The following is a 17,043-nucleotide window of genomic DNA, read 5'->3' on the forward strand; positions in this document are numbered from 1 at the left end:
ATTAATCATTTTTTAAAAAGTTTTAAAAATTTAGTAATATTTTTGAAATAATATTAATTTAAAAAAACATAAATGTTTTGAAAAGAAATTAGAGGATAAATAAAGAAGTATTTAAAATAATTTACATGTTTTTAGTTTGGAGTGAGAGAGGAGACACAGATCTTTTAGAGTCTTGGTTGGAGCTGGGTGGGGTTTCTCACTCATTGTTTCTTCTCTTCCGTTTCCTTTCAGATCCCCCACCTCCAGCTTCCCTCCAGATCTAACTCCGTTCCACCACCCCTACTCTTTCTTATTTCTTCTTCTTCTTCTGCTGCCGATTGCTTCGCCTCTCTCTTCCTGCCGTCGGTGAGGAATCTGATTCGGAACACTTCGCTTTTCTTTGTTTTCAATTCCTGATTCTTCCATTTTATTCTTTTTCTCTGCTGTCGGTGAGTGGGTTGCGGGCTGTCTTTCTGCTCCTCGGATTTAGTTTGATTCTATTGCACGTTTAATTATGCTATACTTCTATCCAATTTATGTTTTCGTTTCTTAGGGCTCAAGGTTCTGTTAAAATAGTCGGGATGAGAGATTTACTAGGTGAACTATTTGTATTTGTTTTTTTCAAGACTCTTGTTGCGGATCTGAGCGGATCCGGGTTTTTTTTTTTTTTTTTTTTTTTTTTTTTTTTTTTTTTTTTTTTTTTTTTTTTTTTTTTTTTTTTTTTTTTTTTTTTTTTTTTTTTTTTTTTTTTTTTTTTTTTTTTTTTTTTTTTTTTTTTTTTTTTTTTTTTTTTTTTTTTTTTTTTTTTTTTTTTTTTTTTTTTATTATTATTTTAGAGATGATACTTCTAGGCATTGATTACTTTGGGATTGCTATTACAACCCAGAGCTGTTAGAATTGAAGTGGAACATGCGTATGAATTATCTACTTTGATAGCGCCGCTTTGTAATTTAATTCCAATTTACTTACTATTGTGTGGAAACCATACAGGGGCATTATGGCACCCAAACCAAGCTCAGGTGATGGTAGGACAAGGAGTTGGGTCCAAATTTTTATAGTTGTAGGATTGTGTCTTTTCTTCTACATACTAGGGGCATGGCAGCGGAGTGGGTTTGGGAAGGGAGATAGTATAGCTATGGAGATTACTAAGACTGGATCTGACTGCAATATTGTTTCGAATTTGAATTTTGAGACGCATCATGGAGGTGAGGTCGAGACTATTGATGAGTCGGAATCAAAATCTAAAATATTTGAGCCATGTAAATCTCGATATACGGATTATACTCCTTGTCAAGATCAAAGGCGTGCAATGACCTTCCCCAGGAATAACATGCTTTATCGTGAGAGACATTGCCCTGCTGAGGAAGAAAAGTTGCATTGTTTGATACCAGCCCCCAAAGGATATGTAACACCCTTCCCTTGGCCAAAAAGTCGAGACTATGTTCCATTTGCGAATGCACCGTATAAGAGTTTGACCGTCGAGAAGGCTATACAGAACTGGATTCAGTATGAGGGCAATGTATTTAGGTTCCCTGGTGGGGGAACTCAGTTTCCTCAAGGGGCTGATAAGTACATCGATCAGCTGGCTGCTGTGATTCCTATTAAAAATGGGACAGTTAGGACAGCTCTTGATACTGGTTGCGGGGTATGCTATTCTCATAATACTTCATACTTATTTCTTTCCTACTTTCCCTAGATGCACTTTAAATTCTCTGAGGTACATGCATTTGTTTATTGAATTTCTGTTCGTGGTTTCCTTAGGTTGCCAGTTGGGGTGCGTATCTTCTAAGTAGAAATGTGCTAGCCATGTCATTTGCACCACGAGACTCTCACGAAGCACAGGTTCAATTTGCTCTTGAAAGAGGAGTGCCTGCAGTTATTGGTGTTCTGGGTACCATTAAGCTGCCTTATCCATCTAGAGCCTTTGACATGGCTCATTGTTCTCGCTGCTTAATCCCTTGGGGTGGAAATGGTGAGAATTAGGATTGACGCACTTACAAAATGTACCTTACAAAAAGCATTTTTGAGTTTTATACAACAAAAATATGAATAAAAGCAAGCAGTGTTGGTAATTTTAGAGGTCACATCTATTCTTTTTCTGCAGATGGAACATACCTAATGGAAGTTGATCGAGTTCTGAGGCCGGGTGGTTATTGGGTGCTTTCGGGTCCTCCAATCAACTGGAAGACTAATTATAAGTCATGGCAGCGCCCTAGAGATGAACTTGAGGAGGAACAGAGAAAGATTGAGGATATTGCCAAGCTTCTTTGCTGGGAAAAGAAGTTTGAGAAGGGTGAAATTGCTATTTGGCAGAAGAGAGTAAATACTGATTCATGCCCTGACAGACAGGATGATTCTCGTGATATCTTTTGCAAATCTCCAGTATCAGACGATGTCTGGTATGATCGCAGTTGGTGTTCTTATCAGTAGTTTCGTCTATTTATATAAAAACGCTTTTATTACAACTAATCGTTGCATGGACTCAGACTGATGTATATACATTAATGAACTTAGGTATGAAAAAATGGAGACCTGTATCACTCCATATCCTACTGTTGAGAGCTCTGATGAGGTTGCCGGTGGTGAACTGAAGACATTTCCTTCAAGGCTGTATGCTGTACCTCCTAGAATTTCTAGTGGTTCTATTCCTGGAATATCCGTTGAGGCGTATCATGAGGACAATAACAAATGGAAGAGGCATGTGAAGGCTTATAAGAAGATCAATAAACTTATTGATACTGGAAGATATCGTAACATTATGGATATGAATGCTGGTTTGGGAAGCTTTGCCGCATCCCTTGAATCTTCTAAACTATGGGTCATGAACGTGGTACCCACTATAGCCGAGAAAAATACTCTTGGTGCTATCTATGAACGAGGATTAATTGGCATTTACCATGACTGGTAGCTCTCTTCCCCTTTATTCATCTTATATGATGTTAGCAATTCATATAAATTTATTATTCAATTGTTTTAAATTTTAAGGAAATATCCTTTACTCTTTTAATTTAACTTTAAGGTAACTTATGATTTCACCCCAAAATGCATTTCCTAATGATCAAGAACATAGTTTAAGCATTTTAGAAACTCCATTTTGAGTCTTCTGATATTGAACGTATTTGTTTTGAAGTTCTGTTGCTTCTCTTCATTACAATAACTAGTTTCTGAGTTATTTAAATCATTTTCCCTATTATATTCTACTGCCGTTTAGCATTTTAAGACATGCTCTGTTTTCTTTTCTATTTTATGGTTCAGGTGTGAAGCTTTTTCCACTTATCCTAGGACGTATGATCTCATTCATGCCCATGCCATTTTCAGTTTGTACAAGGACAAGTAAGTACTTGAATTTGAATAAACATCAAATTTGAAGTGCGTGATCTTTCTTCTCCTGCAATTTATATTTTCACGCGTTAGTGGTGGGGTTGGATGTGTTAGGAATCACGACTCTCCACGATAGGATGATATTGTCCACTTTGAGCATAAGCTCTCATGGCTTTGCTTTGGGCTTCTCCAAAAGGCCTCATACCAATAAAAATGTATTCCTTACTTATAAGCTCATGATCATTCCTTATATTATCCGACGTGGGACTCCATCCCAACAATGATGAGATTATAATTTATCAATTGCATTGGTTTAACTTGTCTTTTTGTTTTTTGCTTTTGTTAATATACCCAATGATATAACATTTATTCTTATTGAGTAACTGATATGGTTGTAATGTAATTATTATTATACACAGATGCAACATGGAGGACATTCTTCTGGAAATGGACAGGATTTTGAGACCGGAAGGAGCAGTGATATTCCGGGACGAAGTGGACGTACTTGTTAAGGTAAAGAAGATGATAGGAGGAATGAGATGGGATGCAAAAATGGTGGATCATGAGGATGGTCCTCTGGTGGCTGAGAAGATACTGGTTGCTGTGAAGCAGTATTGGGTCGTAGGTGGAAACAACTCCACATCACACTGAAATTTCTTATCAGGGCCGCTTACAAAATTCCGTCGCTCAACATACAACGCCCTCCTCCCCCGTAATATAGTCTTTTTTCTACACACCACGGAGGGAAAGTGGGAGAACGCAGAGCCCAGCTAAGGTAGCTAGCTTTGCTTAGCTGCAGGTGCGCTTTGTTTCAAAATTTCCCCTGTTTTTTGAGCCTGTCTGTTGTGACCAAGACAATTACTTCCTTAGCTCCCATTTTTATGTGCTAATTGTGTTGTCTAATTTATTATATCCACGCACCCCTTTCAAAGAAAGAAACTTCAATGTCCGGTCGAAAAAACATCATAGTTGGGTTGGGTTGGATTGGGTTCGATTGTTTTCTCTGATCTGCCTACTCTGTAATTCTATCATGTTACTAACTTATATAATGCCTATATCTTCGGTAATTTATTTCCCTCCATGTTTAGTTTATTTATTTTTATTTATTTTGATTTCTACAAAAGAGTACATGTTAATTATAGATTGACTGGGAAGAGAATAGTACGTGATAGTTCATATTTTTTCTTTTGGGAAGCCTTGAGTCATGAAAAACCACCATGAGGTGGATTTGAAATTTGTTTAATAGGCCAATAAAAAATTAAAAACTATCCAACTAAACACAAGTTCACGTAATACATATATTGGACTCCAACTCTTTGTTATGTTCGGGACATACATTCAGGCTACTTTCATGCATCTTAAGTCTCATTGGGTATGCACCATTTTCATAGGTAAGCGGTATCCCAAAAGAGTCGTAGAAAGAAGAGAACACTAATATATCATGTTTTTTTTTTCGTGTCGGTATGAATCATACATAAACATGGCCTTCCACCTTATTACTGCATGAATAATCACACTCATTCCTTTCATTTATATTCTCATCATTTCCATGCCAAATATATAACATTTCAATGATATATCATTTACGTTGATAACTGCATAAAAATTATACATGTTTTTTTTCCTGTAGAGGCTTAATTTCAATGGAGTCCAAAATTTTTAGTAGTTAATAACCTTAAAACTCATATATCTCCCTAGATAGGTTTAAAGAATTCTTGAATCGACTCAACCGGAGGAAAAGACACTAAATCGATCCAAAACAATGAAGAAACCCTCGAAGGACTTGGCTAAACCAAGTCAAATTGGACCTACACCAATCATCCTAATGGTATTGAACCGACCTGAACTCCATTGCATTGTTCCAAATTTGCTTGAATTGACTAGGAATAGTTTTATCAATGAGAAAGACAAGCGATCATTTTAGCCAACCATTCCTATCTCACGCTCAACCTTATTGCTTCTAAATTGCTACTTACGCTAATAATCAATACTTTTTAAGCTTATTCGAGTCTTAAAATCAAATGATGGCTTGTAGCTATTTAATAGTTGATTGAACCTTACTCCACATTTGATAATAAATTCATAATTATTCCATTATCTCCTATAAATAGATATCATCATCAAACTCAAAATCATCATCCAAATTCATTTGGCATATTTTAGTCCAAACTTAAGGTTAGAACCATCAAAATTGGGTAACAAAATCAGACCCAATTCAGATTAAAAGTAAACTACGTCTTCTTCCTTGAGACACTATATATTATGTACTTTAATATATCTAATATATTAATATATTTTAATAGGTGATATACCTGATAGAATATAAAGGCTCATTCAAACGGCATTTGTTGATATATTAATAGTAATTGAAACTTGAAATTATATTTGGGAAGAACGATCGATATACTACTGATAGACTAACGATATACTTTAAACACATTTTGAATGAGTATTGATATACTATTATAATATCAATGTTATAGACTAATGATATACTTGAAATTGTATATTTGGAATGAATTTTGAATTAATATTGATGGTTAGACTTGAAATTGTACTTTGGACGAGTATTACTTTACCATTTATACACTAACGATATATTTGAAGTAATATGTGATTACATGAAATCAAAGATATAGTTTTCAGTGAAAGTATTTGCAAACGAGAAATTGAAAATTCATTTGGTAGTTCTCTAGTGTTGACTAAAGGGGAAGAAGTAAATTGAAGGGCCCAAACAAAGGCTGATCAAAATCAAAGAATCGGGAAATTTTTTCAAGCAAACCAAATGTATTGTGTTGGAATTGTGGAGAAAAATGTCACTTTCTAACCGATTATACAAGAGCAAAGAGAAACCAAAATCACAAACCAGTGATGATAATGATTCTATAAATTTAGCCGAAGACATCGAGGATGCTATGTTCCTTAGTGTAGACAGTCTGAATGAATTTTAGATTTTGGATTCAGGTGCATCTTTTTTTCTTCTCCATAAAGCGTATCTTGATGACAACAAAGCCTTGGAGATTGAAGAAAAGGGGATGTCTACATAAAAAACTCTTGTAGGAAATCAATGAACGTTAAAGAATGTCAGATATATTCATAATCTCAAGAAGAACATGACCTGTATTTGTCATTTGGATAGCACGCGTTATGCAACAAAGTTTGGGAAGAGTTCGTGGAGGATTATGAAATGTGTTATGGTGGTAGCAAGTGACACAAAATTTGGAACCTTATACACTAATACATGGTGCATAAACGTGGTTGCTTTTGTTGAGAATGCTTCAAATTCAAGTTTATGGTACCATAGACTTGGACATATGAGTTGGATGAGATGCTTTTGTTGAGAAAGTTTCAAATTCAAATAAATGAAGATGCTGGATGAGAAATGAGTTTTAGAAGGCATGAAATCTGTTGATATGGGTCATTGTAAGAATTGTGTTATGAGCAAACAAAAACGAGTTAGCTTCACAAAGGCTATTGAGAATTGAAAAAAATGCGGTTGGAAATGGTCCATACAAACGTTTGAGAACCATCTCTAGTTCCATTACTTGGTGGGTCAAAGTTCTATGCTGCCTTCATGATGATTTCAACAGGAAGGTATGAAATTATTTCCTGAAACACAAGTTATATGTGTTTGCCACCTTCAAGAATTAGAGAGCTGAAGTTGTAAATTAGACCGATTTGAAGATCCAATGCATGTGGTCTGACAATGGAGAAGAGTACGACAAGTCATAATTAATCATTTTGTGCAGCTGAGGGAATTAGATTAACAAGGACAATTTCTAGTACAACAAGGCAAAATTGTATTGCTGAAAGGATGAATAGGACATTGAATGAGTGAACAATGAGTTTGAGGATTCATTTTGAATTGCAAAAGACATTTTGTGTCGATGTTGTAAATACAACAACCTACTTGATCAATAGAAGGTCGTCAGTACCCTTGAAGTTTAAGTTGTCAAAAGAGGTATGGAAAGGAAAAGATCTCAAGTACTCTCACTCGAGAACTTTTGGTTGTACTGTACATGTTAGATCTAGAGGAGAAAGACAAGATTGAAAGAGACAAGCTTGACACTAAGGTTGTGAAGTGTTAATTCATAGGCTATGATTCTGACAAGTTCGAGTATAGATTTTGGGGCGACAAAAACAGGAAAATTCTGAAACATTGTGAGGTGACTTTGGATGGAAATGTCAAGTACACTGACAAAAAGAAGAAAAGTTCTTGGACAATGAAGTAAGTGGAAGAAATATACATTCAACCCAATAACCCGAATCAAACCAACCAACCCAAATTATAGGGGTTGAATTAATTTTCTAACCTAACCCAGATTACAAATGAATGAAAACGTGATTCAATTGGTCGGTTCATTCGAGGTTCATGGGAAAAATTTTGAACCCGACAAAATCTTATATAGAACTCATTTACGTGTGTACCAAAGTGGTAATTCTTTTATTAGCAATTTTGTTTCTTTTATATTATTTTTTATTTTCTTTTATATATTTTATTACTTTCTTTTATATTATTTTATTATTTTGTTTAGTTTTGGTTTGAGAAAACCAATATCATTTTTTTATTTCATACCTTTAATATTTTATACCGTTTTAAAGCATATGAATAAAGTAACAAACTCTTATTCATACGCTTCAAATATATCGTATCCAAGAATGATTATAAATAAATGAGTTTCAAATCTATACCCAATAATCATTAAGAAGTAGTTAAATTGTGGTGATCTCATCGAGATAGGAGTGTACACCCAACTTGTAAACTCGAAAATCAAACCCGAATTATAAGGGTTGGGTTGGGTTTGATTGAATTTTGGGTTTGATTGAATTTTGGGTTTGAGTTAGGTTCATTTTTTAATCCAATTCAGTTCGGATAGGGTTTGGGTTCCAAAAGAAAATAATTGGATCAACTTGACCCAACCCGAGAACCTTAAAAAAAAAAAAAAACACAAACGATGCCCAACACCCAAGCCCAGAGTCCACACCTCTGACTCTGTCCCGTCGCATTCATCTAGCCTACGCCGTCTACATACATTCTCTCTCTACCGTTTGGCCGTGAGTCCTAGACTTTGTCTCTCTAACTCTCAAGTCTCAAATGAAATGGCCCCTGGACCATTGGACGCTAGCCTCAATCTCCTTCTTGTTCTCAACTTCTCCTTTCTCGATCTCTCGATCTCTCAGTCTTTCAATCTCTCAATCTCGGTCTCTCCTTCTCATTCTCGACCCTTGGTCTCGATCTCTCGGTCTTCCAGTCGCTTAGTTTTTGTCTCTCCTTCTCGTTCTTGGCCCCTGGTCTTGGTCTCTAAGTCTCCTTCATGTGGATAATCATCTCAATTTGTCTTGGCTTCTCCTCTCTCAGTTTTCTTCTCTTGGTCTCGGTCTCTCAGTTTGTACTGAAGGTAAAATGAGTATGTTTTAGTTTTATGTTTATAACTTGGTTGCTTAAGATGATAAGACTATCATCTTGTAGTCATATCTTTTCAGTAGTTGTGGACTTTGATTTAGAACCTATAAATTTTTAGTTGTGGACATTGATTTTGAAGCTGTGGACATTCGTCTTCATTGCGCATCACAATATTGTTTATTTTAAATTTTAGTTGCAATTGAAATAGTTTATAGTTGAGTTATTTTGATGCATATTGTGGTAATTGTTCATCTTCGGTTGAATGTTTGAATCATATTAATTTGATTTTACTTTCTACTCCTTATTCTGGCTCTAGCTTTAATAATAATAATGCATCGAAGCCATTATTGGTTGCATAGTCTGAATTTAAGAAGAGGAAGCCTAGTAAATCAACTGTGTGTGATCATTTTACAAGCTTAATGAACAATATAAAAGGTGCAAGTGTAATTATTGTGGTAAGGAGTATGCTTGTGATACTAAATCTTGTGGAGCTAGCACGTTGTGGAAACACTTAAAATAAGTTTAGAAAGTACCCATATGAGGTGGAAGACAAAGGAAAAACCACCCTCAATTTTCAACCTTCAATAGATAGAGAGGGTGGTAGTAATATTGTTACTTCATTATTTAGTCAAATAACATGTAAAGTAGCATCTGTTGTCATTTAAATTCATAGAGAATGAGTTGTTTTGTAATTTTACATGTCCTAAGTTTGGCCCTCCTTCAAAAGTAACCGATATATATTTCAACGATTTGTGGGAGAAAAAATGAAATTAAAAGATTTTTTAGCAAATCATTCCAAGAGAGATTGTTTTACCACTGATAATTTAACTTGGTGCAAAACATTAACTATATGGTAATCACTACACAATTTATTGATTCATAATGGAATTTGCATAAAAAAATTCTCAATTTTTGTTAGGTTGCTAACCATAGAGAGACTATTCACAAGATTATTGAGAGTTGTTTATTGGAATGGGGGATTAATAAAGTTTTCTCTTTCACAGTTTTGGAATAAATAAACTCTTCCTCCTCGAGTAAGATTGTAATAAGATTCAAATCCGAAGAGGGGAGAAGACTAAGTAAGCTCTGCCCCCTTATTCTCTCTGTATAAAAAAGGTCTGCAAGTGAGGGAGAAAGGATTGCTTCTTGCTCCAGAAATACGAGCGTTGAACTTGCGGACGATACCATTCTTCTAGGCGAAGCCTCCTCCAACCAGAAAAGCCAGATGTTGAAAGGTAATCCTTGATCATTTTAGCTGCAGGAAGGCTAATATGAATGAAAGAAAGAAAAATATATATTTTTTTTTCAATATGAGATATTATGAGAAGACTTAGAAGTTGAAATTCACGTCTTAGTGGGAGAAATATTATACATGGAGGTGTTGTGCCTCTTAAAATATTATCACTATCCCAATAATTGTATTAGCCAATTATATATTTATTTGACTGTTGAACACAACTCTATGTGGGAAACTCGCACTCTTTATTTAGATCAATCGAGAAAAGATTACAAGACACTCTATAGAATACTACTACTTTCTTTGCTTCGTCGAGAAAAGATTACAAGACACTCTGTAGAACGCTTCTACTTTTTGTGCTTTGTATTTTTTGGGATGAAACCTAGGTAGGGTGGAAGAGTATATACTAGAGCTACGCAATCTACTTCTAAAATATCTTATTTTTTCCTAAAATATGTAAATCTCTCCTCAAATATCTCGCTATCTTTATTCGAAAATACCTAAATCATTTTATTCAAATAAATATATAATGGGCTAACATAATTATTGGGCTAGTGATATATTTTAACACATCTTAGCACTAGTCCTCAATCAATGTACCTAAATCATTTTAATAAAATAATATATAATGGGCTAATACAATTATTGGGCTAGACCCTATTGGGCGAGCGATGATATTTTAACACTCTCCTCAACACTAGTCCTCAATCACTACACCATGTTGAGTTGACAACAAAGCTCTCATGTTAGCTCTTTTGTAAACAAGTCTACCACTTGGTCATCCGTATTCTTTCTTCATTACTTTCTGCCAAGCCGAGTTTTTGATGCTTCTTCATATGTCTCTGGCTCATTAACTCCATCTTCTTGTGTTTGCAGACTTAGGGTTTGGTCTTCAGATTCTATTTGATCGCCTAAGTTGTTGATGTGTCGTTTCATTTTTAATCAGATTTACTTGATCGAGTCACTTCTTGCTCGTCAATATCAATGTCACTTGAATCTTCAGGCGCATCAACATTTGACTGAATTTGCGTAGTTTTCTTCTCCATCTTATGTTGTAGAATTTCTTCGATATTGTTTGAATCTGGTAAGACTTTCTTCTCTGAGGACCTTGAAGATGCTTCATAGAAAACTACATCTCTTGATGTATAGTATTTTCCACTTGTTGGATCACAACACTTCCACCCTTTCCTTTGATTGTCATATCCAACAAATATACACTTGACTGCTTTCTTGTCAAACTTGCTACGTAGATGGCTAGGCACATTCTTAGGAAACATAACCAAATACTCAGAAGTAGCTAACTGTAGGTTTCATATCCCATAGTATCTCAAATGGTGAGACGAATCCTAGTGGTTGGGGAAGCTTGTTGATTACATGGGTAGCAGTTCGCATAGGTTCAACCCAAAATCTTTCTAGAATATTCTTTGCGTGTAACATGTTTCAACATATTTCTGCAAGATGTCAATTCTTTCTTTATGTGACTCCATTTTGTTGTGGTGTGTCGGCACATGTAAACTGACGTCGTATTCCACATTCGTGTAAATATTGATCAAACTCATCTGATGTGTATTCCTCACCATTGTCTCAATATAGGTAACAGATCTTCACTCCTACTTCTATTTCGATCATCATCTTGAATTCTTGAAATTTTGAAAACGTGTCAGACTTTTCTTTCATAAAGAAAATCCACACATATCTTGAGTAGTCGTCAATGAACGTCACCATATATCGCATTTCACCGATTGATGCTTGTTTGACTGGACTGAATAAATCAGAGTGAATTAACTCTAATGGTTTCTTTGCTTTGAAATTTGACTTTTTGTATGGTAATTGATGAGTTTTACCATATTGACATCCAACACAAACTTTTGTTTTAATTTCAAGTTGAGGTAGACCTTTGAGCATGAATTTCTCCATAATCAACTTCAACTCGTGGTAGCTAACATGTTCCAATCTTGCATGCCATAAATCTGTTGTCTCATTCTTTCGGGTCTTGTCAACATATGTAGACTCCGTAGATAGGACGTAAACAAAATTCACTATTCGTCTTTCCATTGTTGGCTTTCCAGTTATCTTAATATCCTCATAGATTTTCACATCTTATGGCCCAAACAAGACATAGTTTCCTGATGTTGTTAGTTGTGACACTAACAAGTTCTTTTTTATTCCCGGTACATGATAAACATTATGTAGTGACATTATATCATATTTATTGTCATGCATGATTTTCGTATTGCCGATCTAAGTAATTGACAATTGTGTGTTATTTGTTGTGCGTACCATACGACTGCCTTTGTACTCTTTCTTGTCTTGCAATTTAGTCTGATCGCCAATCATGTAGGTTAAGCATCCTGAATCAATGATCCAGTCATTCTCGTAATCGATATGTTCTCCCATCATTGCCATGAATGATAACTCATCTTCTGCTATGGGATAATAGTACCTCTACTTCCCATTCATCCTTCATCTCCTTTTTGGATGTTGCCACATTGTTTTCAACAGATTTTTTCTTGGATCAACAATTCCTGGACATGTGTGGCCCTTTTTCCCACACTTGTAGAAAATACCTCCAAATTTCTTTCCTTGAGAACTCTTGTTATCGTTCTTTTGAGCTCTCTCAGGTTGTTTAGTTCCTTGATGACTTTTTGGCTGGCTAACAAATTTTCAAACTCTACAACTAATGGTTGAGTGGACCATCCTTGTACAGCAACAATGAAGCTTCTATATTTTGGTTGCAATCCGTGGATAATGATCCTATTCATTCGATCTTCTCTAATTGCAGACTTCGGGTCTAGTTTAGTAATCTCTCGACAGTTCGTCTTGACTTTGTGGAAGTACTGAGAAATCGTCATGTCACGTTGTGAAATTGATAATAGCTTGTTCTCCAGAAGTTGTAGCATCGTATTGTTTTCCTTTGAGAACAACATCACGAACGTGTCCCATGTTTCTTTTAGTATCTTGTTACCCAAATATGCTCTAACATCTCTTCTTTGATTATGGTCTTCAAGGCAAACATTGCTTTGCCTGCTTTGATTCTCTATTTGCGCAAGGCGCCGTTAGAATCCTCCTCTCGTGGCGTAGTTTCACTCTCGCTAATGACCTCCCAAAGATCATGCCCTTGTAAATAGGGCATCATGCATGTTGCTCACATGTTGTAGTTGTTGTTGTTGAGTTTCTTGATTCCTCCAACAATTTGGAAATCACCCATCGTGTTGGCAATACCTCAGTAATACCAAACAAGCCTTTTTCGACACAAAACTTGCAGAGTCACAGAATACTCACGATACAAAGAAACTCACTCACTAATAATCTCTAGAAATCGTTTCTGATGTGGAAAATCAGACAGAGCTGCAACCACATAGCATACTAAGAATTCCAAGAGAGGAGACAACCTACATCAACCTCGTTCTGATACTAAGTTAAAAATCATGACTCTCCACAATGGTATGATATTGTTCAACTTTGAGCATAAGCTCTCATGACTTTGCTTTGCGCTTTCCCAAAAGGTCTCATACCAATAGATATGTATTACTTTACTTATAAACCCATGACCATCCCTTAGATTAGCCAATGTAGGACTCCCTCCCAACGATCCTCAATAGTGTGAATCAAAGACTTAAAAAAATGCATGACTCCATTCCTAGTGCTTGCAATGTGGTGACTATGGTTGATCATCCTCCAAGAGATTGACACAATTTAAAGAGTGTGTTGAGAAAAAATTGAATGTAAAGCACTTGCTTGTTTGGATGTGACACCTAGATGGAATTGCACTTATTTAATGCTTGACTATGCTTTAAAATTTGAAAAAGAGTTCAAAGTATTAGAGGAATAAGAATTAGATTGTGTTGATTACTTCAAACAAGGGGATCATGGAAACAAAAGAATAGGGCCGCCATTGATTGATGATTGAAAAAAGTTGTTCGTAAAGTTTTTAATGGTCTTCTATGATGTCATTACAAAAATGAGTGGTTATTTATACGTGATTTCTAATTCTTAATTTCATGAACTTTGGGGTATTCAAGAAATTTTTATTGAGTGGAGTACGAGTGTGAACTCTGTTTTAAGTAATACGGGTTCAAATATGAGAGATATAGAATTGATTTTCTGTGTAATTCAAGAATCTATTAAAATTGGTCCAAGATAATTGTGAACATAATTAAAATAAAAAGGGAGGGGGTGGCAAAGAGTTTTAAATGGATTGCATGAAAATGAAATTATAACAAACATAAATAAACATTTAAGACTTATTCATGCAAACCCTCTAATGTTCGCATGGTGTTTAACACATGAACCAATGTAAATCAGAGAAATAATTTTATAGAAGTTCGAACTTGAAACTGATGTCATGAACTCACATAAGTTGATTTGAATTTCAAAGGACAGAATGAAACTTTCATAAAGGATAAATTCATGACAACTTAAGCTAATCAGGTAAGTGGCCTTACTATCAGCTCGGTTGAAAGACTTATCTTATGTATGACAACAAGTGCCCAGTGGCCCTTGCACGTATTATTTATGCTTTTTGTTATATGATGGTGTGATGATGTTATATGATGACGTGATGACGTTAGAAGATGATGTATTGATTTTGTATGATGATGTAATGATGTATTATGATGACTTGATGATGTTAGATAGTGATGCGATGATGTTATATGATGATGTGATGCTGTTATAGGATGATGTGATAATGTTATGTGATGACATGATGACGTTAGATGAAGATGTGATGATGTTATATGATGATGTGTGAGTTATGATGCTTGATGATGTGCGTAGTGTGTATATATTTCGATGAATGACGTACTTGATATGCTTGATACACTTTATGGCAATATGATAAGTATGATAATTGCGTGACGTTTACCTTAATATGATGATGTTTTGTATATTGAGCATGTTATATGATGATGAGTGTCATATTGCATCATGTTGTTAGATCGACATAGGAAACAACCCTAAGAGCATGAAAATGATGTTAATATAAATATCCACGAGTATGTGTTACCTAGAGTAACAAAGAGATGAGACTAGAGGGTTGTGTCAGAAGAGACATTACGATGGATTTAGAGGGACCTCATGCATATTTTTTGTTCATAAGCATAAGGCTACTTCCCCTAAAGATGATGAGTGCGGCTGCGCACAATATGATGATGAATGCGAATGCACACAACATGATGATGAGTGCGAATACGCACTGTATGATGATGAGGGTGTTCATGAGGCGCATGACACTCTGGGGTTCTGCTGACCTCCAGACGTCACTACAGATTAGCTTGACCAGAGGGTCTAGGGGGTGTCCGAGCGCCCTAGGGATTCACACTCACACGTGTGAGTCCGGTGTAGGGAAGTACTACACATCCAATTTGTCTGAGACTGGATGCCACCCCTCTGATTTTAGAGATGGGTTCCTAAATCATGATTGCATGTGTTTACATTTTTATGGCCCCCTAGAGTGGGGCAACTTGCGGAGTATTCTTCAAAATACTCAGGCCATGTGCCACATCATTTTTTAGGTAAAGACAAGACGCACTTGTACTGAGGATGGCGGCATCGCGAGCAGAGGCTGTGGCACGTGCATAGGGTAGACTCATATTTAAATTTCTAGTCTTAAGTTAGAATAGATTGTTCTACATTTCATTGATTTAAATTATTTAGTATTTTTTTTTTATTTTCTCTAAATTTAAGTATTTCGTATTTAAACACATAAGACCATGACTGTGTTTTTCAGAGAAGAAGTTGCTTTAAGCGTTTTCGAAGTTTATGTTATAAATGTTCATTTTAAGAGTTATATTTCTGCATTAGAGATGAGCATAAGACGTTAGTAGCGACTCTTAGTATGTGAAAATTTAGGGTTGTTACATTTGTGATTAAGTTTGTATAGAAGATGAACTATTTGTCAACTTGTAGGTCAGAATATCCATGCAAATATGCAATTAACTCACAACTATTTTTAAATTTTTTTTTTTGGAACAATAAAAAAATGGAGGGTTGGATTGTGAAAATTGTTGGATTGGGTTGGATTACCAATCCAACCAACTCGAATTTTTGGGTTTGTCCAAAAAATTCCCTCAATCCAACCCAACCTAGACTATGTACTAGTGATGTTGTAGCAGATACTTAAGAAGCTTATGAAACTATTGTTGAGGAACCAGAGCTGAAGCAAGTGACACATGAGCAAGTGTTGAGAAGATCATCCAAAACTATGAGAGTACCATATAGGTATGTACCTTCATTACACTATCTGGTGAAGGGGAACTAGAGTTCTTTGATGATGTTCTGCAGTTGTAGGATACTAAGAATGTTTGATTAATCCACCACACCTAAATGGTGTGAAAGTTATTTTATTTATAATCAAATAAATTACAAGTATATGAAAATAGTAATAAATGAAAATAATAATAAATGGAAAGAGAACTAGATATTTGACTTATAATAAAATATGAAATAAGATATATATGGTAAACTATAATTTATTACTAAATATCCTTAACAGATACAACGAAGTGGGAGCAAGTGATCGATGATATGACTTGGATGTCTAAACTTCAGAATTATGTTGCTTTTTCATCCGAGGTTGAGTACATGGCAATAGCTGAAGTTGGATAAGAGATAATATGAATGACATACTTTTTAGAAGAATTAAGCAAGAAGTAGTGCTAGAAAATTTTTTATACAGATAATCAGAGTGTCATACATTTGGTGAAGCACTTAGTCTATATTTTAAAGACAAAACACATTAGAATATGATAACATTTCACTTGCAGGTTAATGGAAGAAGGTGATTTATAGTTAGAGAAGATAGAAGGTAATTTATAGTTAGAGAAGATAGAAGGTACAAAGAATGCAGCAAGCATGTTGACAAAATGTGTTGATTTTGGAAAATTGAGGTTGTGCAAAACCTTAGTTGGTCTAGCGTAGTGAAGATATTGATGGTTGTTTAAGAATGAAGTTATTGGTTGATTTGATGAATGTGAGAGAATTGTTAGGTCATGGAATCTGATGCTTATTTAGAGCTTATTCAATGATTATAGATAGTAGATTATAGATAGTAAAACTATATATGGTAAATGACATATAAAGTAAATGATAATATATAGTA

At 35.2% G+C, this 17,043-nt stretch overlaps 1 protein-coding gene across 1 annotated transcript; it reads left to right on the forward strand.

Moving 5' to 3' along the window:
• The first annotated feature begins 120 nt into the window (after window positions 1-120).
• LOC111471350 (probable methyltransferase PMT2) lies at window positions 121-4,378 on the forward strand. The gene is made up of 7 exons (XM_023117061.1): window positions 121-345; window positions 970-1,624; window positions 1,741-1,951; window positions 2,084-2,378; window positions 2,494-2,883; window positions 3,235-3,312; window positions 3,720-4,378. The coding sequence occupies exons 2-7, from the start codon at window positions 977-979 to the stop codon at window positions 3,949-3,951; spliced, it is 1,854 nt and encodes a 617-aa protein (XP_022972829.1). The 5' UTR covers window positions 121-345; window positions 970-976; the 3' UTR covers window positions 3,952-4,378.
• The last annotated feature ends 12,665 nt before the right edge of the window (window positions 4,379-17,043 follow it).

The sequence above is a fragment of the Cucurbita maxima genome, unplaced genomic scaffold (genome assembly GCF_002738345.1).
Source record: "Cucurbita maxima cultivar Rimu unplaced genomic scaffold, Cmax_1.0 Cma_Scf00051, whole genome shotgun sequence".
Lineage (NCBI taxonomy): Eukaryota > Viridiplantae > Streptophyta > Magnoliopsida > Cucurbitales > Cucurbitaceae > Cucurbita > Cucurbita maxima.